General features: G+C 39.8%; 1 protein-coding gene across 1 annotated transcript; it reads left to right on the top strand.

The window, feature by feature from the left end:
• The first annotated feature begins 22599 nt into the window (after positions 1-22599).
• On the top strand, positions 22600-23735 carry LOC132130603 (uncharacterized). Its single transcript, XM_059542396.1, has 2 exons — positions 22600-22906; positions 23002-23735. The coding sequence occupies exons 1-2, from the start codon at positions 22720-22722 to the stop codon at positions 23733-23735; spliced, it is 921 nt and encodes a 306-aa protein (XP_059398379.1). The 5' UTR covers positions 22600-22719.
• Positions 23736-25787: the final 2052 nt, after the last annotated feature.

Raw genomic sequence — 25787 nt, 5'->3', positions numbered from 1 at the left:
TTAAACATGAAAAAAAATTTGAATTGTGAAATTAAAACAATTCAGTTAACTTAAAGAATTTGCAGATAGGCGACAGCAAGTGATTGTTAATGAGTGAGTCATTGAGATTCAAACGATTCATTCAAATGGCTGATTCATTCAGAAACAACTCATTTGACCTTGTAAATGAGTGAATCATTTATTCAACCGATTCATTCAAAAAGCTGATTCATTCATTATGTAAACACAGTCCATTGCTCAGAGACGCAAAACAGGGGCCCGTTCTTCGTACGCAGAGGTGGGTAGTAACGAGTTACATTTACTTCGTTACATTTCCTTGAGTAATTTTTTGGGGTAACTATTACTTTTTGGAGTATATTTAAAGATGATTACTTTATACTCTTACTTGAGTAAATTTTGGGGGAAAAATCTGTACTTTTACTTCGTTACTGTGGGCGACGCTCCTCTCGTTACTTTATCTTAATGCAATAAATGTTATAAATGCTTCAGTTTATTCCAAACGCGCCGTCTACTTTTCTCTGGGCAATGAGCGATGCCCATTCGCGAATGATTAATTCTTTTGAGTCAATTCTGTTCAAAGGCTTGATCAAACCAATTGGCAAACAAGTGAATTGGTTCATGAATCAGTTTGAATGAGTTGTTCAGTTATCTGCCGCACCGCACGCGCTGAGCGTCTGAAGTGGTTCATTCAGAGTTGTAACGTTTAACATCAGCAGCGTTGAAAACGTGGCTATGGAACTGCACTGAATTGAAAGCAAATCTGCAAAGGCTATTGCTTGCGATGGAGATCCTTATTAGATGAACACCGCGTGTGCTGTCTACTGTTAAACAGGTAATAACTTGGGCTACATTACAGTAGCTACACGATACCACTGTGACATTAGTTTGTTGTACGTGTGTGGCTTATAAGAGGGGAGTCAAGTTGAATGCAGCTTCCAAAAGACAAAAAATAGCCGATTAAGATTTTATTAATTTTAATACAATCACACCTGTGCGAGTAGGCTACGTTCAGCAAGTCATAACATCAGCTGCTAAATTCAGATCTGTGATTGCTTGCTGGCGCTGAGCCAGAGATAGATGTGTTTTTACAGCGCTGCGCATTATAACAAATCACACATGATTCTTTTGAGCTTATTAAAGCATTGGCCAATCAGAGGTGTTCCGATGAGTCATCGCTAAAATGCCGGTGCTTCCTTCACTCGCTCACTGAATACCTCTTTCTGGCGAATTCTCTCGTCAGAAACAACAAAGTGCAGATGTGTGTACGAATCTTTAATTAAGATATTGATTTCACAGTGTTAACAGTTTCAGTGATTTTAATGGGAGTTTCTGAGAGTGATTGAACTCTAGACTGTGAGTGAAAATGATCTTTAATAATGTAAATGTTATTTGCTCTCTTTCTGAACAATGAAAGATTAGTAGCAATATTTATATCACATTAACTTTCAATGTTAAATTCACATTTAATATAAAGTCAGTCATATTAAAAATATGTTATGGCATGACACCTATATCTGTTACTTAAGTAAACAGACAGGGTTTTATAATAAATTACATAAATTGGAGTAAAGGCTGATGAAATATATACATTTATACACACACACATACATTACATACATTATATCTATATATCTAAATAAAAATAGGCTCAGTATATATGACCCAAAGTAACTAGTAACTAACTACTTGAGTAGATTTTTTTCCCGATACTCTTTTACTCTTACTCAAGTAACTATTCAAGACTAGTACTTTTACTTGAGTAAATATTTCTAGAAGTACTTTTACTTCTACTTGAGTACAGTTTTTGGGTACTCTACCCACCTCTGTTCGTACGTCGCTAACTCAGTTAGCTGGATTTGAATGTTGACGATTTGGCGTGATCTTGGATCATTTGGTTCTTCGAAGCTCATCCCGGAGCTGCTGTCACAGCAACAGGTCCGTAAACTTAAACCTGCTCGGGAGCAGGCTTATTTCATGTAAACAGGATTAGATCGCTTCTTTTCAACCAGAACTGATACTCAAAATATGTCTGCTACCACCGCTACTTTATTACAAGAGCATCGTACTGATCCAGGGACAATAATTTAAAATTATAATAATTAAAAAAATTATTTAAAAATAATATAAAAATGCTGTGTAGTCCATAACAGCCTACTATAGACAGCCAGTTTTACTCACTAAAATATTTATTTGTCATAAAACTATTACTTCATAATTGTATTAGAGTCTTACACACATGCTATACAGATAATAGGGTCGTGCATTATTTTGAGTGATGACTGCTATTATAAGAGTGGCTTGATGGAGCGCAGGAGATGCAGATAACATGATATTGACCCTTAAGAAACTTTCATTAATGCTGTCACGTAACAAATATGTCCAAATATAAAATGAAATGAATAGATAATTTCTACATTGAAATAAAAATTTAAAGACTGTACAACTATTATAAATATAAATAATTGGGAATCATGAAAAATATTCTAATAAAATAAAAACATGCATCTATTATCTGTTTCATGTATCTATTATAACATTTATGTAGTTTTGTTTGCTTGGCTGTTTCCTTATAAAAGTCCAGAAATTTGTCAAGTTCTTCGTCGGGTGTCATTTTAAATTATATGATGTCATTACATTGCCGTCTTGCCACCAGCCAATCGCTGCACTGCTGATCATGGTTTCGAGTATTGATACATATCCCCTTTTACCCCAACACATGAACGCGCAATTATCTCAGATAACTCAATCCAGCGATACTAATCATACACAACAGGTGTGTTCGAAGAACCCAATTAGCCGGATCATGATTAGCACGATGATATCATCTTGGATGTGTAAGGTGAATTTGATCATTTGATCTCAGATGTAATAAGCGACGTATGAAGAACGGGCCCCTGTACTGTGTTTGGAACTATTTTTGTTGGCAGAATTGAGCAAAAACAAGCTATATTATGTCTAAAATGTAAGTCATTTATTGCTTTGATGAACTTGCATAAAATTATTATTAAATATGTTCTTGCATCTGCAGAAAAACAGTACTCTTTGTGTGAAACAGATTAAGTTAACTAGGCCTATATGAAATTATATAAATATAAAAAACGTACAGAAAGGATTTTTGCCATCTACAATTTAGAATGGATGGAATTTTGATTTTTAATAGACTAATAAATCAATGTGGCTGGTGATATTTGGTGCCACATCATTACAACAACACTTACCATATTATCGCTGACGATGCTATATTGCGCACCCCTGACTCAACTTGAGTGGGAAATGTCATGAAATCATCCACGGTTGTGCACAGCACACACTTCTTTGCACATGATCAAAGGTGTTTTTATGAATCTAAATTGCAAATGCCAGACCACTGATTCGTCAAACCTGCTTTCCTACAGTCTTTGTTCTTCTGACTATTTGGTAGTAAGTAACAAATATACTTAAGAGGAAATGTATCAGAGTAAAATTATACACTTTAATTAGAAAATGTAGTGAAGTAAAAGTTGCCTGAAAAATAAAAACTCAAGTAAAGTACAGATACTCCTCAAACATACTTAAGTACTGTAATAAAGTATTTTTACTTTGTTACATAACTCCACTGGTAAATAAAATATTGTTCTGTTTGCTGTGTAGTCAAGAAATCTGTAAATATGATTAAAAGATTAATATGAGACAAAACTACAGAATGTCACATTTTATTATTGGGTGATTCAACACAAAGATGTTTCACCAGCTACGACCCACATAGCAAATGTCTTCTGGCCCAGATCCAGGCCACACAATCACTTTTCCCTCGGCCCAAGTACCGCAAAGGATGATGGCCCCGAAGTGGCCCAGAACTAGATTAAAGACTCGGGCCACACATGGGCCATAACCGGCCCGAATCTCAGCCAGTTAATCACCCTTAGCTGGCCCTGAACTGGGCCAAAAGAGGTTTTATTATTGGTACCAATTCTCAGCCTTAAGTAAACCAGAATCCCCAAATCTGAGCCACACCTGAGCCTTATACTGTACAGCCCAGACCCAGCCCAGACAGTAAGCAGTGTCGGCCCAGATCCGGCCCACATCTGGGCCACATAGATTTCACGCAGGCCAGATGTGGGCCAGATCTGGGCCAACACTATATTGCTGTTTGGGAATACAGAATCTTAATATTTCATATTATTGCCTTGTATATTACTATAATCGCAATTATTCATTTTGTGACATGCTTTGGTAAACCAGACGGCAACATAGTGTTGGCCCAAATCTGGCCCACATCTGGCCTGCGTGAAATCCATGCGGGCCACATGTGGGCCAAATCAGGGATGACACTGCTTGCTGTCTGGGAATGTACACACAAACTATGCCAATAAGGTACATTAAACTGAATAGAAAATCAGACTTAAAACCCACACATCATGTAAAATTTATTGCATTGATTTTCTCTGAGAACAAATCAACCAATAAAGAGTGCGTGTATAAAGTATACAGTCTATAAGAGAAACATAACAGATAGACACATGTAACTTAATCATAATATTTATTACAGATGTTTCAAAGAGCAGTACCACAGTAGTCCAAATGACGATGCATTTCAGTTGCAGTCCTCTCAGGCAGAATATAATAGAATCGTGAGGAACAGGGAATAATTTAATCTGTTAAACGCTGAAAATACTATCCCGATCTACTCCATCAAGGCGCGCATTTCTCATTCAAAACACACATCACCGGCAACACGACATGTTGCAATCTATGATGAAACCGTCAAGAGCCAATGAGCGTTTGAAATCCCTGCCGTAAAACTTGTTGTAAAATTTCTTAACGGCACATTTTTAAACTTTTACTATACCAAGAATAATAATATACAATTTAAAAAAATTATAATTAAGTGCAGTTTAATGCACTTGACTGATTTGCTTAATTTTGAAATGATAATGTTTCTTTCTGTTTTGACTTGCCATTTCAAAGACTTCATTTTAATAATACTACTGTAGCGCCCTTCTCCCTTCGATTTAAGTGGGAGGGGCCCTGGGTAAGTTTATTTTTAGATCTCTCTAAGTAGCCTCTGAATATTATTAATTTTATTTCAATAAACCCTTATCTTTTCAATTAGTGTGCTTAATAATAGACTACAATAACCACAGAGTCAGAAATAAAATATAAACTTGTAGTAGTTTACTCAAATAAAAAAATTTAAAAAAATCAAATAGCAATTGGAGATAAAATAAAAGTTAACCCTTTAAAGTTTTACAACAAAAGGATCTTTCCTCCTTCAAACTCAAATCAACAATTTACAAATACAACACTGTATTAATATTCCGTATCACTCTGGTTATTTATATAACAGATAAACTAATAAGATGGACAGTAAACACAAAATGCCACCAATATCACCAATGTGTTGATTAGTATACTCAAGTTCAACGAGTCTTTGTTGTCTCAACACAACGGTTACGGCTCACAAAACATTCCCCAACAGTAATCAAAAACACCCGGGTGTCAATTCAAATATACAAATTTAAATAAAATAAATACCCTGATGCAGGCCTGATACGATGCTGGGGTTCGTTGAGGCACAAAACAGGTTGCCGCTTCACTCAATGAGTAAACAAAATAACTGTCTTACCGATCGTTAGAGCCCGGCTTTCATGACGCACACACTTTCCAGCACGAGGGGAATTGCGGTCCAAACAACTGACGGCAGTTCAGTGAACTCGTCCAACGCTGCCAGAGGAACCACTGAGAATCCCTGGTATCTCAGGGCGCTATCTGGGATGTCTTCTTTGGATTCGGTAAGAGAGACGATTCACGGTAGTTTTCCACTCACGCGACCTCGCGTCTCTCACGTGTGATAAGCGCTGTTTCTTGAGAATAGCGCTACTCAGTCATTTGACAATCAAAGGGGAAATTACTATCCCCACACGTTCAAACAACATTTTACCAACTTTAAATCAGTTCTCGTATGGACAACTGTCCTAAAATGGTATCTTTTATCAAACTAGTTCTCAGACATGAACGATCTTCCAGCCATCACCTCTTCTTCCCGGACGTCACTCCCTCAACATATCACCAATCCCAGCTCTTAACAGTGGCAAGTACTTTTAACTCAACACATAATCATACATTTTCCTTCCTTTTCAATGAAAATAATATTATACAAGGAAACCAATACACATACAATACATGTATATAAATAAAATATTAGAAAATAATATTAAGGAAATATTACTAAACCAAATGAATACCCAAACTATATGAATAAATTTCAACCGGGCTTCACCCTCCCCCCTTTAAATGTCTGGATGTCCCCATACAGACTAGTGGACTACCTAATATTTTCTTTTAGGATCTTACCTACACTACTGCTTTACGTTTCTTGTGATTGACTTTTTTTCCTATTTGAATTATTACTCCTCTGTGCACAATAGTTAGGGGCTGATCTCTAGACTTCCCTGGCTTGTCATAGGTGAGTTTAACAACTGGCTTTACTCTCCTTTTTTCCCTAACTGGTTCACTTTCTTCCATTTGCCCGCTTGTCTCTTCTTGACTTTCCTCTCCATCTTCTACAGAAGAACTGGACGAACTTGAAACATCGCTCTCTGCATCCTCTTCATGTACCAATTCTTCTTCCTCAGTACCAAGGTCTTCATGAAGCAGGTTCCTTTCCTGGTATACCAATTCTGACTGGCTGGGCAAAGTGTCATTCTTATTCAGTGTTCCCTCCAGATATGATCTGTAAGGTTTTGAAACATTGTATTCAAACTCAGAGGAAGTCTCAGAAGATGATATATCTTCATTTGTCAGTGCGGGAGCATCAACATCCGTTCTTTTCTTCCTCCTCACTGGGTTTCTCTCCACTTTGCTCTGTGGCCACCTCACAAGTTGCCCTATGGGTAACAGTTGGTCTCTGTGAAGTGTTCTGACCTTTCCGCTTCCTGTTTCAAGTTTTACCCGATATACTGGTATATTTGGGAGTTTCTCACAGACTACATAGGGTACTGGACTCCATCTGGTTTGAAGCTTGTGTTTACCTTTCAACCCTAAGTTCTTGATCAACACACGATCCCCAGAATTCAAGGATTGAAATGACACGCGTTTGTCATATGATCTTTTATTCCTTTGATGGACTTTGTCAGCCTCTTCCGTTGCTAACTGGTACGCCCGTTTTAGATCCTTTTTCATATTGCTGATGTACTGTGAGTGTGGAATATCATCCATCCCATCTGGTGAAGTTCCAAAACAGATATCTACAGGTAACCGGGCTTCTCTCCCGAACATCAGGAAATAGGGCGAATACCCAGTAGCATCATTTTTGGTACTATTATAAGCATGTACCAAGTAAGGTATCTGTTGGCTCCAATTTCGTTTTTTCTCAGCATTCAGGGTTCCAAGCATAGCTAAGAGGGTACGATTGAACCGCTCAGGCTGCGGGTCACCCTGAGGATGATACGGCGTTGTCCTTGATTTTCTTATACCAAGCAGGTTCAACAACTCCTTTATCAGCCGACTCTCAAAGTCACGACCCTGATCTGAGTGAATGCGTGCTGGTAGGCCGTAATGAATGAAGTACTTCTCTACCAGTATTTTAGCAACAGTAAGTGCTTTTTGATTCTTACTGGGAAACGCTTGTGCATAACGTGTGAAGTGATCGGTAATTACTAACACGTTGCCCAAACCTTTTGAGTCTGGCTCCACAGAAAGAAAATCAATACACACTAAGTCCATCGGCCCACTACTCGTTATCTGATGCAATGGGGCAGCTCTTTGACATGGACTCTTACGAGTAATGCAAGCTCCACAGTTCTTGACATATTCTTGCACGTCAAGAGACATCTTGGGCCAATAGAATCGATTTCTCAAAAGCTCTGTAATCCTTTCTACCCCCAGATGACCTAAATCCTCATGCATGGCTTTAAGAACTACTTCTCGGAACTTGGTGGGCAAAACCAATTGAAAGAATTCTCGATCAGACTTTTTGGTGACTCGCTGAAGCAATCCATCTTTCATTAATAGTTTTCCAGCTTCATGCCTCAATGCCACCACTTCGGGATCTGTTATTTTGCTTGACCACTTTCGTTCCTTCAGTGCAGTTATCGCCTGTCTTACAGTCAGATCTTCGTTCTGAGCTTTAATCAACTCTGGTTGAGACAGCAACTGTAAAGAATTAAGCTCCAACCTGATGGGATAGGCATAAGCTTCTGGTATGGACTCTGGAGGGGCTCCTAGCTGTTCCACATATCTAGGATTGTCTTCCAAAGACACCTGAGAACTCACCCGTTGACATATGGACTTTACACCCGACACAGGTATGTCCCTCCACTTGTTAGCCTCATTCTCATCCACAAATCTTCTGGACAACAAATCAGCATCTGTGTTGCTCTTTCCGGGTCTATACTGGATGCTAAAATCATACGTAGCAAGAGCTGCTAGCCACCTGTGGCCTGTTGCATTCAGCTTAGCAGATGTCAACACATATGTGAGTGGGTTGTTATCGGTTCTGACATGAAACTTGGCACCATACAAGTAATCATGGAATTTGTCCACGATTGCCCATTTCAATGAAAGAAATTCCAGCTGATGAATGGGGTACCTTAGTTCGGCTGGTCTCAATTTTCTGCTTGCGAAAGCCACTGGCCGCAATCCTTCAGGGTGTTCTTGATATAACACAGCCCCAAGGCCCTTCAAACTAGCATCCACATGAAGGATGTACGGCTTACTGGGATCGGCAAAGGCTAAAACAGGAGCATGTGTTAAGCAATGAATTATCTGTTTAAAAGCGGACGTGCAAGATTCATCCCATCGATCTCCAAAGGGCTCTGATTCCTTGAAGTAGGTCATGCTCTTTTCTTTGCCTGCCTTCTTTCCTTGTTGTGTCGGCGCATAACCCTTAGTAAGCTCAGTCAACGGCCTAACAATGGAAGAGTAATTGGCAATGAACCGCCGATAGTAGCCACAGAATCCTAAAAAGGATCGCAGGGATTTCAGGTCCGATGGCTGGGGCCAACTGATCACAGCCTCAATTTTGTCAGGGTCTGTTGCTATTCCATCCTTGGATACTATGTGTCCAACGTACTTCACTCGATTCTGGCAAAAATGACATTTGTCAATGGACACCTTTAATCCAGCTTCCTCCAGACGATCCAGTACTTTCATGAGTCTCTCCTCATGCTCCTCCAGAGTCCTTCCAAAGACGATTAAATCGTCTAGATACACCAAGACTTGGAGTAGATTCATGTCTCCGACGACTCTCTCCATTAGTCTCTGAAACGTCGCAGGCGCTCCAGTGACCCCTTGTGGCATCCTCTCGAATTGGAAAAATCCTAAAGGGCAGATAAAAGCAGTTTTTTCCTTGTCAGCTTCTGCCATGTCTATCTGATAATAGCCACTTCTTAAATCGAGAACGGAAAACCACTGACTACCTGCTAGACAGTCCAGTGCATCATCAATTCTGGGTGTTGTGTATTGGTCGGGAACAGTTCTTGCGTTCAGGGTTCGATAATCAATACACATACGGACTGCTCCATTCTTTTTCCTTGCAATCACAATTGGGGATGCATATGGGCTGCGAGACTCTTTGATAATACCAACAGTTAAGAGATCTTGTAGATGTTTCCTCACATCGTCTATATCTGCGGGTGCTAGACGCCTAGAGCGCTCTCGAAAGGGTCTTGAATCAGAGAGCCGTATGTTATGCTCTACTCCCTTAGCGTGTCCTACATCCCATTCGTGAAGCGAGAATACTTTAGTTCTTTTGCTCAACTCTTGTTGCAGTCTCTCCCTCCATTCTGCTGGAATGGATGAATCCCCAAAGTTGAACAGTTTTGGATCAATCATCTCACCAACAGTTTCACTCACAGAAGAAGGGCTAACTGGATCTGCTAGGTACAAATGGCCAAGGACAGTTCCTACCGGAATGGTCACTTCTTTCATTGAGTCGTTTTGCAAGGGCACCAGTAGCTGACTGTTTTCCATTGCTTCACTTGGCACTATGACGGTTTGTACTAACACTCCAGCCGGAATTGAAGTCACAGAAGACGCATCTATCATGAGTACTGCTTTCTCAAGAGGCTCTCTCATTTCCACCTCACATTTTGCGCACCACTCACCTCTGGGCGAGAGACTCAGGGGTTCAGGACCTGGCCACTTCACACATCCGACCGCATCATCCAGGTCAAAAGGTATGGTAGCTGTCGAACAAGATGGACCATCCTTCTCTAAGGTGGGCTCAATTTTTATACCCAAGGTATGCGCAATATCGGTCCCTGTTGACTCTTTGCATAACTGGGCCAAACGGGTGAACAGACTGGCGTTTGTGCCAATGATCACAGCAGTCTGGTCAGGGCTTGTAGGACCAGGACAGATCAGTGCCAGAACTGAAAGACTTTCTGAGCCACCAGTAGTTTTCTCTAGGAACTCAATGTTCACTACTACATACCCTATATACGGATAACTGGAGTCACTTAAACCCCACACAGCCAACCCAGACACAGGATGGATGGGAACCTCAGGTAGATATTTTCTGTACCACTTCTCAAAGATTATGGTCACTTGAGACCCACTGTCCAATAAGGCAGAGCATGGCTGTCCATTTACACGCAGCTGTACAGTAGAGGGGGGTCCTATCAGTCCTTCTGGAATTTGCTTTCCACAAAGTGAACTAACAGCACTCTTTTTCGCTGAACAGGAGATATTACTCTTTTCTGTTTCTGCAGGCATTTCTTTTTGTCCCATTTCATTTTTCTATTTGTCCGAATCAATTTTTGAATGACTTTATCCTTATTCTCAGGATTTTGACATCGTGGGGCAATATGCCCTTCCTCTCCACAGTTGTAGCAAAAGTACTCTTCAGAGTCATTGTATTGCTTTCTTGGACTTACCAGTGGTTTCCTTGGAGTACTGGCATTTAGGGTGAGAGCTGAAACCCCTTCATGGTGACAGTTTTTCCCTGTGACTTTCCTTTGAAGGCTCTTCACTTGCTTCTTAAGAAAAGCAATTTCTCCTTCCTGTTGAATTTCACTGGCATTTGTTTTTAGACTGGAGGTGGGTTTGTGTTCTACCACGGGCTGAGTTACCATTGTGGCAAACTGGGACTTTAACTCTTTGATTTCAGCTTTCAGAGTTTGAATCTCTTTCTGCTTACCATCCATTTCCACACTTGTACTGATTTTTTGTACCCGTGTGGTCAATTTTGCACGAGAAGCTTCATATTCTTCTTCAGCCCGGATTTCGCTTAACAGCTCAAGAAATTTAGGAGGTTTTGTCTTTCTTTCTCGGAGTCTCAAATGAAGCAGCATCAAGTCAGCACCAACAGCACCTCTCAGCAATTGCTCAACGCGTACTCGATCACGGAAATCCACCGGTATGCCACCCCTCTGAACCACTTTGGTTAGGGCACGCTCCAGTCTCCTTAAGAAATCTGACAATTTTTCTCCTACTTGCTGCTGCAACAAACGAAAAGTGAAATACAAGTCATCACCTGACTCTGCAGATCCAAACGCTTGCTCGAGGGCATCCAAATACTCCTCTGGAGTAACATCAGAGCCAGAATCACGCACAGCTCTGACGATTTCTAATGCTGGGCCTCTTAAACTCTCAATGATCCTCCTTTTTTTTTCTTTGACAGGACACTCGCTTTCTTCCACCATCAAACATGCTTGTTCCATCCAGTGTTCAAAAGGTTCCTCGCCTGCAGGAGTAGGTATTGCTCCAGAGAACATCCTCAACCGTCTATAACCTCCTACTTCACTTGAAGTCTTTCCAGTCTTTTCTAACAGATCTCCAACAGCACGGATAATAGCATCAGGCGAAGAGTTTTCTGACGCAGAGGATGAAAACATGGCCTGAATATCCTCAACTTTTCTCCCTTCACTCTGAAGTAGGGTGTGCACTTTTCTAGCAAAATCCTCAGAACTAGTATCATCTCCACTTGAGGTGACAATTTTCCAAGGTTCTGCTCCAGAAACAGGCAAGACTTCAGGGGGTACTAATGTTGGATCAATTTTCTCTTTACTCTCACAGAGAACAAGGAAACACTTGAGCTTATCTCTGAACATCCTTCCTCTTACTCGTACGCGGCCCAGGCACTTGATTGTCTGCATTGTCTCTTCAACCTGTGCTACATCCAAATCTTCAGGTACAATAACCATTAACGCATGGTCTTCGTTCAATGCTTCTCCCCTGCACCAGCCCCTAAGCTCTTCTCTAAACTGCTGCATTTTGTGTGTGTTTTTTTTTTTTCTTACTAAAAAAAATTAAGGGTATATTTTTGTCACTGTTCAAGCTAAATAATATCAGGGAAACTATAAGATCCCAGCGGTGCCTCCATTTATGTAGCGCCCTTCTCCCTTCGATTTAAGTGGGAGGGGCCCTGGGTAAGTTTATTTTTAGATCTCTCTAAGTAGCCTCTGAATATTATTAATTTTATTTCAATAAACCCTTATCTTTTCAATTAGTGTGCTTAATAATAGACTACAATAACCACAGAGTCAGAAATAAAATATAAACTTGTAGTAGTTTACTCAAATAAAAAAATTTAAAAAAATCAAATAGCAATTGGAGATAAAATAAAAGTTAACCCTTTAAAGTTTTACAACAAAAGGATCTTTCCTCCTTCAAACTCAAATCAACAATTTACAAATACAACACTGTATTAATATTCCGTATCACTCTGGTTATTTATATAACAGATAAACTAATAAGATGGACAGTAAACACAAAATGCCACCAATATCACCAATGTGTTGATTAGTATACTCAAGTTCAACGAGTCTTTGTTGTCTCAACACAACGGTTACGGCTCACAAAACATTCCCCAACAGTAATCAAAAACACCCGGGTGTCAATTCAAATATACAAATTTAAATAAAATAAATACCCTGATGCAGGCCTGATACGATGCTGGGGTTCGTTGAGGCACAAAACAGGTTGCCGCTTCACTCAATGAGTAAACAAAATAACTGTCTTACCGATCGTTAGAGCCCGGCTTTCATGACGCACACACTTTCCAGCACGAGGGGAATTGCGGTCCAAACAACTGACGGCAGATCAGTGAACTCGTCCAACGCTGCCAGAGGAACCACTGAGAATCCCTGGTATCTCAGGGCGCTATCTGGGATGTCTTCTTTGGATTCGGTAAGAGAGACGATTCACGGTAGTTTTCCACTCACGCGACCTCGCGTCTCTCACGTGTGATAAGCGCTGTTTCTTGAGAATAGCGCTACTCAGTCATTTGACAATCAAAGGGGAAATTACTATCCCCACACGTTCAAACAACATTTTACCAACTTTAAATCAGTTCTCGTATGGACAACTGTCCTAAAATGGTATCTTTTATCAAACTAGTTCTCAGACATGAACGATCTTCCAGCCATCACCTCTTCTTCCCGGACGTCACTCCCTCAACATATCACCAATCCCAGCTCTTAACAGTGGCAAGTACTTTTAACTCAACACATAATCATACATTTTCCTTCCTTTTCAATGAAAATAATATTATACAAGGAAACCAATACACATACAATACATGTATATAAATAAAATATTAGAAAATAATATTAAGGAAATATTACTAAACCAAATGAATACCCAAACTATATGAATAAATTTCAACCGGGCTTCACTACACTTCATTAAAATGTCTGTGATTATTTAACCATTATCATGCAATATTGTATTTATCTTGTTTATCATGGGTCACATAATATGCTGCCAGATCTTAGCCTGATTTGGGCCACATATCACTGGACTGATCTGGGCCCCACTCCTCCCAACAACAATCGTCCTCGATATTGTTTGGCGGATCCCCGCCGTGCTGTCATTGCCACACATGGCCTAGCTCTCCGCCATCAGTTCATAGCAGTGAATGAAGAGGTATCATATCGATCACAATAGCAGTATGGAGTACCTCAAGGCTCAGTACTAGGGCCGCTACTCTTCACACTTTATATGTTACCCTTGGGAGATATCATCAGGAAACATGGTGTTAGCTTTCACTGTTATGCTGATGATACTCAGCTCTATATTTCTTCGCAGCCCGGTGAAACACACCAATTTGAAAAACTAATGGAATGCATAGTCGATATAAAAAACTGGATGACGAGTAATTTTACTGCTAAATTCTGAAAAAAAACAGAGGTGTTAATTATAGGACCTAAAAACTCTGCATGTAATAACCTAGAACACTGTCTAAGACTTGATGGCTGCTCTGTCAATTCTTCGTCATCAGTTAGGAACCTGGTGTGCTATTTGATCACAATCTTTCCTTAGAAAGCCACGTTTCTAGCATTTGTAAAACTGCATTTTTCCATCTCAAAAATATATCTAAATTATGGCCTATGCTCTTAATGTCAAATGCAGAAATGTTAATCCATGCATTTATGACCTCAAGGTTAGAGTATTGTAATGCTTTATTGGGTGGTTGTTCTGCACGCTTAGTAAACAAACTACAGCTAGTCCAAAATGCAGCGGCAATAGTTCTTACTAGAACCAGGAAGTATGACCATATTAGCCCGGTCCTGTCAACACTGCACTGGCTCCCTATCAAACATCGTATAGATTTTAAAATATTGCTTACTACTTATAAAGCCCTGAATGGTTTAGCACCTCAGTATTTGAATGAGCTCCTTTTACATTATAATCCTCTACGTCCGCTACGTTCTCAAAACTCAGGCAATTTGATAATACCTAGAATATCAAAATCAACTGCGGGTGGCAGATCCTTTTCCTATTTGGCGCCTAAACTCTGGAATATCCTACCTAACATTGTTCGGGAGGCAGACACACTCTTGCAGTTTAAATCTAGATTAAAGATCCATCTTTTTAACCTGGCTTACACATAACATACTAATATGCTTTTAATATCCAGATCTGTTAAAGGATTTTTAGGCTGCATTAATCAGGTAAACCGGGAACACTTCCCATAACACCCGATGTACTTGCTACATCATTAGAAGAATGGCATCTACGCTAATATTAGTCTGTTTCTCTCTTATTCCGAGGTCACCATAGCCACCAGATCCAGTCTGTATCCAGATCAGAGGGTCACTGCAGTCACCCGGATCCAGTATGTATCCAGACCAGATAGTGGATCAGTACCTAGAAAGGACCTCTACATCCCTGGAAGACAGCAGAGACCAGGACAACTAGAGCCCCAGATACAGATCCCCTGTAAAGACCTTGTCTCAGATGATCACCAGGACAAGACCACAAGAAACAGATGATTCTTCTGCACAATCTGACTTTGCTGAAGCCTGGAATTGAACTGCTGGTTTCGTCTGGTCAGAGGAGAATGGGCCCCCCAACTGAGCCTGGTTTCTCCCAAGGTTTTTTTCTCCATTCTGTCACCGATGGAGTTTCGGTTCCTTGCCGCCGTTGCCTCTGGCATGCTTAGTTGGGGTCACTTCATCTACAGTAATATCATTGACTTGATTGCAAATAAATGCACAGACACTATTTAAACTGAACAGAGATGGCATCACTGAATTCAATGATGAACTGCCTTTAACTGTCATTTTGCATTATTGACACACTGTTTTCCTAATGAATGTTGTTCAGTTGCTTTGACGCAATGTATTTTGTTTAAAGCACTATATAAATAAAGGTGACTTGACTTGACTTGACTGAAAGGGTACATGCCATTGCTGACATTAAGCCAGCAGTGCCAGCTTGAGGCCACATTTGGGCCAAGTCCAGTTGCAATGTGGGGAAGATCAACAAAATGTGTCTTATCAGTTATATCCATTGCTTCTGCATTATAAGTCTTGCTTTCGATGATGACACACACAAACCAGGATGAAGATGAGGAAACCGACTCTGAAAGAAAAGCATGCAATTTGGATGATTAAAGAAAAGAAGAAGTCAATTAGAACTATAGGAAAAACAAAGGGCATGGAAAAATCGAGAGATTGGAAACTACCGGCAACATCAACAACCAACGATGATCCGATCGTCTGAGAAAAACAACAGTATGACAGACAAATCATAAAAGCTGTGAAAATGAAGCCTAAAATACATGTCTGTAAAATCACCAACAACCTCCAGAAAGCTGGGGTAGTGTTCTGTCAATCTACAGTCCCCAGGAGAATTTGACACAGAATTACAGAAGTTACACAGCAAGATGCAAACCTCTGATCAGTACCAAAAAATAGAAAGGCAGGATTCTTCACAAATGTGAGCCAGTAGAGTTTTGGAACTGAGTTGATGGACCGATGAGACAAAGTTGAACCTTTATCTAAGTGATTAGAAAGCAAAAGTGTGGAGAAAAAAGGGAACTACAAATAATAAGCATACAACCTCACGTGTAAAGCTAGGTGGAGGTTGTGTCATGGCATGGGCATGCATGGCTGTCTCTAGAACAGGACCTCTTCATTTAAATGATGACTTAATGTATGATGGCAGTAGCAGATTGAATTTGGAAGGGTACAAGATCATCTTGGCTACAAGTATTAAAGAAAATGCCACCAAACTCATTGTGGGAAGTTGTTGCCTAGTGGTTAGAATTCCTAGAAACCCTAGGGTTGTGGGTTTGAGTCTTGGGCTGACAATACCACAACTGAGGTGCCCTTAAGCAAGGCAGTGAACCCCAAACTGCTCCCCGGGAGCCACAGCATAAATGGCTGCCCACTGCTCCGGGTGTTTGTTCACGGTGTGTGTGTGTTCACTGCTGTGTGTGTGCACTTTGGATCTGTTAAATGCAGAGCACGAATTCTGAGTATGGGTCACCATACCTGGGTGTATGTCACATCATTTTCACTTTCAGAAAGCACTTCATATTGGATCAAGACATTGACCCAAAACACCCTGCTAGTTCAGTCAAGGACTTTATCAGGGCAAAGAAATGTAAAGTATTAGATTGCCCAAATCAATCTCCAGAATTAAATCTGATTGAACATTAATTTCACCAGCAGAAGAGGAGACTAAAGACAGAAACTCCCCAAAACAAGCAACAGTTTGAATTGGCTGTGTGACACCCTAAAGTATGTACACATTTTAGTTATTTTGATTTTGGAAGAAAAAGTTTATTTTTCATACACTGTTTTTCAGTTTACATATAATATTTATGTTAAATGTAAAGGGGAACTGAAACTGTCATGTGTAAATTACAATCAGTTTTCTGATTGAGATCGGGACTTTTATTTTGAAAATGATGACTCGTTAGGAGCAGTGTTGCGGTTGCGCCAGCGCGCTCACACTTGCTGGTGTGCACACAGACACGTTTGCTCCTGTAGCCTCAATTTTTTCCTGTTTTTACAGGTATGACTTTCACAATAACAAAACAACATCCACACTAGTTATTTAATCCCTATGTGTATGGTAATGTTGCGAATATAAGGTTTATACATTTTACGGTTTTTGAAGATATTGAATATGCGTAGATCATCCACCATTCTGTGGACGCTGTGAAATGGACTCTTGTGATGTGTTCGTCAAATGCATTTAATTTGATCCATACAGGCTCCAGTTACCAGGTTATGATTTTCATTATTTTTTTTAATTAATGTTATATTTGTGTTTGGTTAATCAGAGTTTACGTGTGACATAAATATCAATGCACTTCTACAGACACTGTTTCAAACAGATATATCAGTGCAAATGAATGTAATGCAATTCTATTTCCTGTCAATATAGAAGGAAAAAGTAATGTAAATGTAACATGATGGCAGATCTGATTATAAGATCAGTAACTAGAATGTTAAATGTGTATGGTTCATAGAAGTTCTTAGGCCTTACATGTGTGATGACTTCATGCTCATCTGATACTGTAACTTTTCTGAGTAGATTTAACGGAGCAAAGTGAAAAGCTCAAATGTGTGTTTTTTTATGTGTTGGAAAAATGGAAAGATAAACTGTGCATTGTTTTGATGAAAAAAAGAATGATATTTGTGTATCAATGAGAATAGAAAGAATTATACTTAAAGCGTTATTGAATAACAATGTACGCAATTGCTGGGGATTATGTGCGACACAGACACGTTTGCTCCTGTCTCCTCAGTTTTTCCTTTTTACGGGGACTTTCTAATTTGCCAACACGGCCTTCTGCACAGGGCCTGTAATATAAAGGTAAATCAGTAGCAAAACTCGAGAGGTTGAAGATCTGAATGTGAGAACTTGTCATATTAATATTTGTATTTGTAAGTTAAAATTTACACTCATGGCTCTGATCAGGGCCGGATTAACCATAAGGGCAACTGGGCAATTGCCCAGGGGCCCAAGACCTCTAAAGGGCCCAGGGAAGCAAGGGCACGAGCAAAATACTGTATCTGGTAATCTCCCGCTTTATATTAAACAAACTGTCAACACGGGCTTTTGCGCTGCACAGAGAGACGCTGCGCTGCCTATGACTTTGAACGTGAGTTGAGAGCGGTTGAGAGTCAGTCTCATGCGGAATGACCAATGAAGAGAGGGCCTCAAGTTAAGACCCTCTCCTCATTGGTCAGTCCGCATGAGGTGTGTCAAATGTTACGCCGAGCGGGTTACGTCAGGCGTTGCTACAACAGATAAAAATCTGACATGGAGAAGCTAAGTGGGAGCGCGAAGCGGAAATTAAAAAAGGAAAAGGACATCAGAAACGCAGAAAATTTTAAGTATATACCTAAAATAGGTCATTTCTTCACTCCTGTTAATGTTGCCGACAGTTCTGTTAAGTCAGCTTCCGTCAACGACGAGGACAACTCAGCTAGCCAGGACTTTTCTTCAAGATGCCAATTGAAAGCAAACATGCACTCCCTAATTATTTAGGATTAAAATTGTGTGTTTTGCCAGGTTTTGAAGTATTTATTTTTATCTTTCTATTTTAGCTATTGGACATGAACTTGTTAGTGGCCTTGATTTGGAAGATGTTATACACCAGTTTGCACAGTCAAAGTCCAGAAAAAAGCCATTGTAAGATGTGTTTGCCAAATGAAGGCATTTCAAATTCAAACATGCACTTCCTCATTATTTAGGACTAAAATTGTGCGTTTTGCCAGGTTTTGTAGTATTTATGTTTATCTTGTCTTCTAGAGAGAAATTGTGTCACAGACACGGCTCTGCACTTTCTATTTTAGCTATTGGACATGAACTTGTTAGTGGCCTTGATTTTGAAGATGTTATACTGAAGAGTTGAATCTTTCAATTTGCACACACAGACAATGATCAAAACACCCGTGTTTTGAATTGGAAGTTGTAGATTAATAGTCACAAATGTGTAGAATGACATTCACACAAAGAATTTGTCTACTAGATAATACCTGAATGGCAAAATGAATGCAGTGTCTTAAAATCCTGTCAAAGCTAAGGATATTCAGTGAAAACAATTGGCGTTGTTCATTGGTCGGGCATCGACCAATAAAATGTTCTCATTCGCACCAAAGCCCCGCCCCCAGCTCTGCTCTCTCACATCTGCATATACAAGTGCACAAGGGAGTTTTGCAACAGAATACCGCAAAAAGAGTAGCAAAAGTCAGAGCTCTAGGATTTGAACTTGTACTTCCAGATCTGAGAGGTTGTAAGTGCCGACTTGACGTTGTGCAGCGAAACTGAAGTAAAGTGCAAAAGTAAATATGTCGTAAACATGTGTATATGTCACTTTCTTTGTGTGAATGTAATTCTACACATTTGTAACTATTAATCTACAACTTCCAATTCAAAACACGAGTGTTTTGATCATTGTCTGTGTGTGCAAATTGAAAGATTCAACTCTTCACATCAGAGCTGTGAGTGTAAATTTTAACTTACAAATACAAATATTAATATGACAAGTTCTCACATTCAGATCTTCAACCTCTCAAGTTTAGCTACTGATTTACCTCCATACTGTAACAGCTGCATTAAAGGCTGGGGAAAAGCATTTCAAAGCATAAGACCAAGAAGTCTGGTGATGTCTATTGACTCACTGCTCTGATTGCATGCAAGGGATCTGCAACTAAATATTATATAATATTTAGTCTGCCTTGAATTGAACTGTTCCAATACTTATGCTCACATCAAATACTGGGATGAACTCTAAAAGTGCTGTCCTTTTTATTTGGTAAAACATGTATGTGTCGAAAGACCTAATAATAAAATGTGACATTCAGTGGTGGGAAGTAACGAATTACAGCCACTCCAAGGAGGATTCTATCGTACTGTGGCTCAACACCAACACTGCGAGCAGAGGTGATGTGGGTCCTTGAAACAGTCTCTGAGCACCACTCTTACACTTCAAATGAAAACGTTAGAGATTTTTAAAATCATGTTTCCTGACTCCGAGGTTGCAGATACATTCTCGTGTGGAAGCAACAAAACAGCATATATTACTAAATTCGGATTAGCTCCCTTTATAACGAAAGAACTGACTGACCATGTCAATATGTCCAACGGGTTTGTGATCATGTTTGACGAGAGTCTCAATAAGATGACGAAAAGTAAGCAGTTGGACCTTCATATTCGCTACTGGGTGGATGACCACGTTCAGTCACAATACTTCGGCTCGCAGTTCATGGGTCATGCAACGGCGGTGGACCTGCTCAAACATTTCAAAGTAAGTTTTTATTCTGAATTTTAAAAATGTTTTATTTATAAATAATATATGATATAGTGAAGTAACATAACACGACCAAGTGAGCTGTTCTATAATATCACGATTGCAAATGTTACATTGAATGTATAGTTTAATAAACAAGTAGCCTAGCTAATATGTAGTCACTTACAATGATTCATTTATTAAGACGGTCACTTGCTGCCACCTATTGGTTTATTGTTTAAAGGCATCATTGTTTTTTTATATTATTTGTTTAAACATCTATCTCATAAAATTATTTATTACAGTTGCAATTTTGCAGTGTAAATGACTTAATTTGATTGATAACGGCAGCCTTATTATTAAAACGGAATTTGATCAAATGTAAGAATTTGACAGGAAAGAGAGTGCATATTTAAAGTAAGGTTTAAAAACTGTCCTTATAAAAGTAAATAACGCCCTGGTGTAAAAATCACAATTATGCAGATTTAAGTATGTAAAGTCTGATGAGAATATTGCTTCAAAATAAATTCAATTTATTTATGACAGACATTATTTAAAAAGTAGAAACATATGTCATTAAAAATGTATTGTAACATTATTATAAAAACTTCCTTATGTGTGATTTAAATGGAAGTAGCTTACAAATAAATAATTTTTAACCTTTAATATTAGAATGATGTACCATCTGGGGTTCCTTATGGTTTAGTTTACAGTGAGAGATTTTTTTCTTGTTATGTACTGTACCTGATAGGCCCCAACTTAATTATTATGCTATCAAATTGTTTTAATTATTGGTTTTATTGTTTATTTTTTTACTTGAAGGAAATGTCTTGAAGCAAAATGTTTTCTTGTCAGAATGCACCAGAATGCTTCATTTACATGTTTAAATCATAAAAATTGTCTCATGGGGGATAATTCCCCAGACCCCCCTACAACAAATTACTTCGTAAACATGTCACCATTTTCACCAGTTGTGAGTTTGCATGTCTGAACCTGTATCTCACCACTCAGACAGAACCCTTTAACCTTGAGGCCACAACTTCCATCACACTAGCTATTATGTAGGCTATATAATGTCTTTGTTTAAAATTTGCTTTTCATGTCTTTTAGGAGTGTGTATGTGACCTTGACTTGAGGAAAATGGTCTCTGTGTCTATGGATGGACCCAATGTTAATTGGCGTTTTTTTGAGATGCAGAGCATTTTGGGGGTGCTCAGCTGGCAGTGGTGGGGAGTTGTGGCCTGCATACTCTCCATAATGCTGTCAAATGTGGATTCACCGACTGGCATATGAAGAAGTTCCTAAGAGCTCTGCATACAATTTTTCACAATGTGCTAGCAAGAAGGGAGGATTTCTGTAATCTCACAAAGTCCAAAATCTTCGTTTTGCCTTTTTGTGGTCATCGCTGGGTCGAGAACCTCCCTGTGGCAGAGAGGGCCCTTGTCATCTGGCCAGACATGATGAAGTATGTTGAGGCTGTTAGCACCAAAAAGCTTCCTGACCCTGGGACGTCCTCCTATGATACCATTGCGGCGGCAACCAAAGACCCTCATTCTGGCAAAGCTTCACTTTTTCATGGCAGTGTGTCGAAGTGTAACACCTTTCCTCACCAGATACCAGACTGACGAGCCTGTGCTGCCTTTCATTGGTAATGACTTGGCTGAACTGCTGAAGGTGAGGTGAATCTTCTCATTTTATTGTCATAGTGATTTTAAAATCTCCTCTCGTTCACAGTTACGCTAAGACTACAGCTAAGACTGAATGAATTGAAAATGCAAATATTTTGAATAGTCAGATAAATTAGGCTCATTTAATAATACTGAAGAAAAGAAACATTGTAAAGTCAGAGTGCTTATTTTGCATTGTAAAATATTTTTTATTCTCAAATATGTATATTTTTGTCTTTTCATAGAGTTTGCGGAGGCGATTCATCAAACAAGAACTTCTCAATGATGCCACACCTCAGCATTTGGTCCGGCTTGATGTTAGTGACATATAGTCCAGGGTTCATCTAAGAGCTGTTGATATTGGCATTGGAGCTGAGGCTGGAATAAAGGTATTTAGGAAATACATAATGTGTGACCAGACTGCTCCTGGTGTCCCTGTTGTTAGAACCGTCTACTCAGCCCCTCACTGGATAGAAGGAAAGAGGAGGGAGAGGAAGCTATTTACTTAATTTAGTCCCCATTCATTCTTAGGAACGTCAGCAGCAGAGTAGATCCACTGAGGAGCTTTCTGTCCTCCAGTTCAGAAAGGAATGCATGGAGGGTCTGTCCAAAATTGTGAAGAAGATTCAAGAGAAGAGCCCTTTGAAATTCCCAACTGTAAGGCAAATGACTTGTCTTAACCCAGCTGTGATGTATTCAAATCCAGAATTGTGTCAGGGCCAGATGAAGTGTCTAGTCAAAAGGTTTCTTCAAGACAAGCAGTTAGACGGGGTTGCTACAGGTACATAAGATTAAGTCCTGACGTTAGGCATACAATTTACAAAAGAAACACGTGTACATTTGATGTGAGTGCTTTTTCTTTCACTCTTTCTTTAGGTGATCTGATCATTCAGCAATTTTCACAATTGTTGTCCCTGGAGGTGAGGAATGAGAAGTTCCTGTCTTTCAAGCCCCTCGAGAAGAGGCTGGATGTGTTTCTCCATCCTTACATAAGTCAGCCCTACCCACAGCTCTGGGCTTTCATCAGAAACCCTCTGCTCCTCTCCCATGGGCAGGCTACGGTGGAGAGGGGCTTCTCTATCAATAAACAAGTAGAAACTTGTAATATCCAAGAGGACACTGTCATTGCACAAAGAGTTGTGTGCGATTACGTGTCCATGCATGGGGGTGTTACCAAGGTGCCCCTCACACCAGAGCTCCTGTCTTCAGTCACATCAGCAAGGGTGAGGTACAGGATGCATCTTGAAAGTGAACGAAAGAAAAAAGATTCTCAAGCACATAGTCAAAGAAGAATAATGATTGAAGAGGAGTTGGAGCAGCTAAAAAAGACAAGACAGACCATCCAGGAAGTTGCGGAGCATCTGAGGAGGGATGCAGACAAGATGGCAGAGGAGGCTGAGGGCAAACAAGGCAGCAAAATGGCAGAGCTAATTGCCAAGTCAAACGCGTTGAGAAGAAGCTACAAGCAGAAGTTGACAGAACTTGAGAGCCTGGGCGAAAGAATTGCAACCAAGGCAGCAGAGCTGCGAAGGCTGAAAGTGTTCAACACCAAGTTCAAATCTATTTGTTTATTACAAATCAAATGTGTTACGCTGTTGCGTATGTATTAAATATAACTGATAATTTAAATAAAATGTTTTATTTAATTCAAGTAGCCTACTTGTACATAATTATTTTCTAGGGTTCAAAATTTAACATTTGACATTTCCCCCTCATACTTCTGTCAGAATGGGTACGAAGTTGGCATTGAATTTCATTTAAAATGGTATTAAAAAGGTCTTAAAAAGCCTTGAATTTCATTTGGAGGATCCTGGGGGTACCCTGTTTTTTGTAATATATTTTTAAAGCTGTACTTTTACTTGTACTTAAGTACAAATTAAGCAAAATAAATGTAATTTTATTAATAAGATTCGGGAGGAGCGCGTCAGATACTTAGCCTAATCAACACAGGTGGACCATAATCAAGTAATCAATCCCATAGTATAAATATCGCTGACTTACCTCTATCCATTGACGGTTTATCAGCATGCTGGTTCGCTTCATCTGTCACCTTACCACAGACCCAATTTTCGTTCCAACGAAGAGAGCTACACAGGAGATTTATAAGACCTGCTGCTTTTGCCGGACCCGAGATCATTTGTACCCACCAAACACGGCCGTTGAGCAGCATTAAGCGTCATCGTGACAGCTGCTCTCATCGCCAAGCCACACGTCGTGGCCAATAGACCGTGCAAGCTCCAAGCTCGCCTTGCTCGACACAACGATCGTGCCCCCGGCGTTCCGGCCGAGTGGCAGTTTGAGGCCGCTTCCTCTAGCGGCGCAGACCGCGCAACGTTAAACAATACATTTTCAGGCGAAGACGCTAAAAACAGGTTCTCCTTTTTCTTCATTGGATTTTTACGGCAGTTAGCATCCAAGTGTAGCATCTAAAAGCAGGTTCGCGGCTAAAGTTTGTTAAACGACGTCATGACGCAGTTCCGTCTTCTTCTGCGGTTTTGGCAAACCAGCGTAAAGGTGCATTACCGCCACCTGCTGATCCGGAGTGTGGATTGCGCATAGATTTGGACTACAGATACAAACGTTCCGTCGGAATCATGATGCCACTTTTAACCACGAAGCAAAGGCATAACATTCGCCTTACCACGCACGTTTAAACCTCACGGAAATGATACAGACTTAAGTTCCATGAAGGAAAGAGGGAAAAAAAAAAAAAAAAAAAAAAAACCGCTCGTAAGTCTCTGGATAAAAGAGTCTCTGCTAAATGCTTAATTTAATTTTACATTTTAACTTCTAAATAATTTAGGGACCTATTTCACCATTCACCGGTGTGATCACTCAAAATTCATCTAAAACGCATCCGCCATAGTGTTTCAACGCAGGATAGCAAGTGTGAGTAAAATAACTGCCGCCTTTTAAAGTCCACATGAAATCAAAATTGACTATATTTACTTTGTTTGCCTAAATTTGATCGTTTTGTGCTGAACAATTCATCCATGCGAGCCAATCCACACAAAAAAAGTTTGCCTTCATAATCTTTAATCAAAATCTGAAAATGCCCCTCCCCTCTGCATTGGAGGACCTTCACCTATGACGTAGGCTTGAGGAATTTGGTGTCTGCTTAATATGTAACCACGCCCCTCAAACTGACACTGACAGTAGACAGGCTGCCTGTGTGCGGCGAGCATTGACAGCGCGTGAAAGGAGAGATGGCAAGGAGGTGCATTTTTGTAAATGATCCTCCTTGTGTTCCTGTTCTCATCTTCCTCCTTTTCCTGCTGAAAACTAAATTGCGGTGATTGAGGTGGCGAGTAATCCTCAACAACCGATTGTAAACTTGCATTTAGATCTGCCTCCATTTTTTGAATTAAACACCTACTTATCTAAATCCAATCAGGTGCTAGTTGGAAAATAAGCCACGCCCACTACTTTCCTCATTTATTATTCCGTTTCTCTCGGAAATACGTCACAACACTGGAGAAAAGTCGTTTGCAACTTCCGTTTCACTGGGACTTTAAGGACCGTAATACAAAAAAAACAAAAAAAAACAAACAAACTGGCAACTAAACATCTTTAGAAACCACTTGGAAGCGAATAGCACATAACTGCCATTAACCCATTCGCTTGCAAGCATCGCCAACCGCCCCAGTTTATTATCATTCATT

This window comes from Carassius carassius, chromosome 1, assembly GCF_963082965.1.
Source record: "Carassius carassius chromosome 1, fCarCar2.1, whole genome shotgun sequence".
NCBI lineage: Eukaryota > Metazoa > Chordata > Actinopteri > Cypriniformes > Cyprinidae > Carassius > Carassius carassius.
This window is presented reverse-complemented; position numbering and strand designations above follow the sequence as displayed.

Coding starts and splice junctions, on each gene's coding strand:
- LOC132130603 (XM_059542396.1), top strand. CDS start 22,720: ATGGAGGGTCTGTCCAAAATTGTGAAGAAGATTCAAGAGAAGAGCCCT. Junction 22,907..23,001: donor GTTAGACGGGGTTGCTACAG/GTACATAAGATT, acceptor CTCTTTCTTTAG/GTGATCTGATCATTCAGCAA.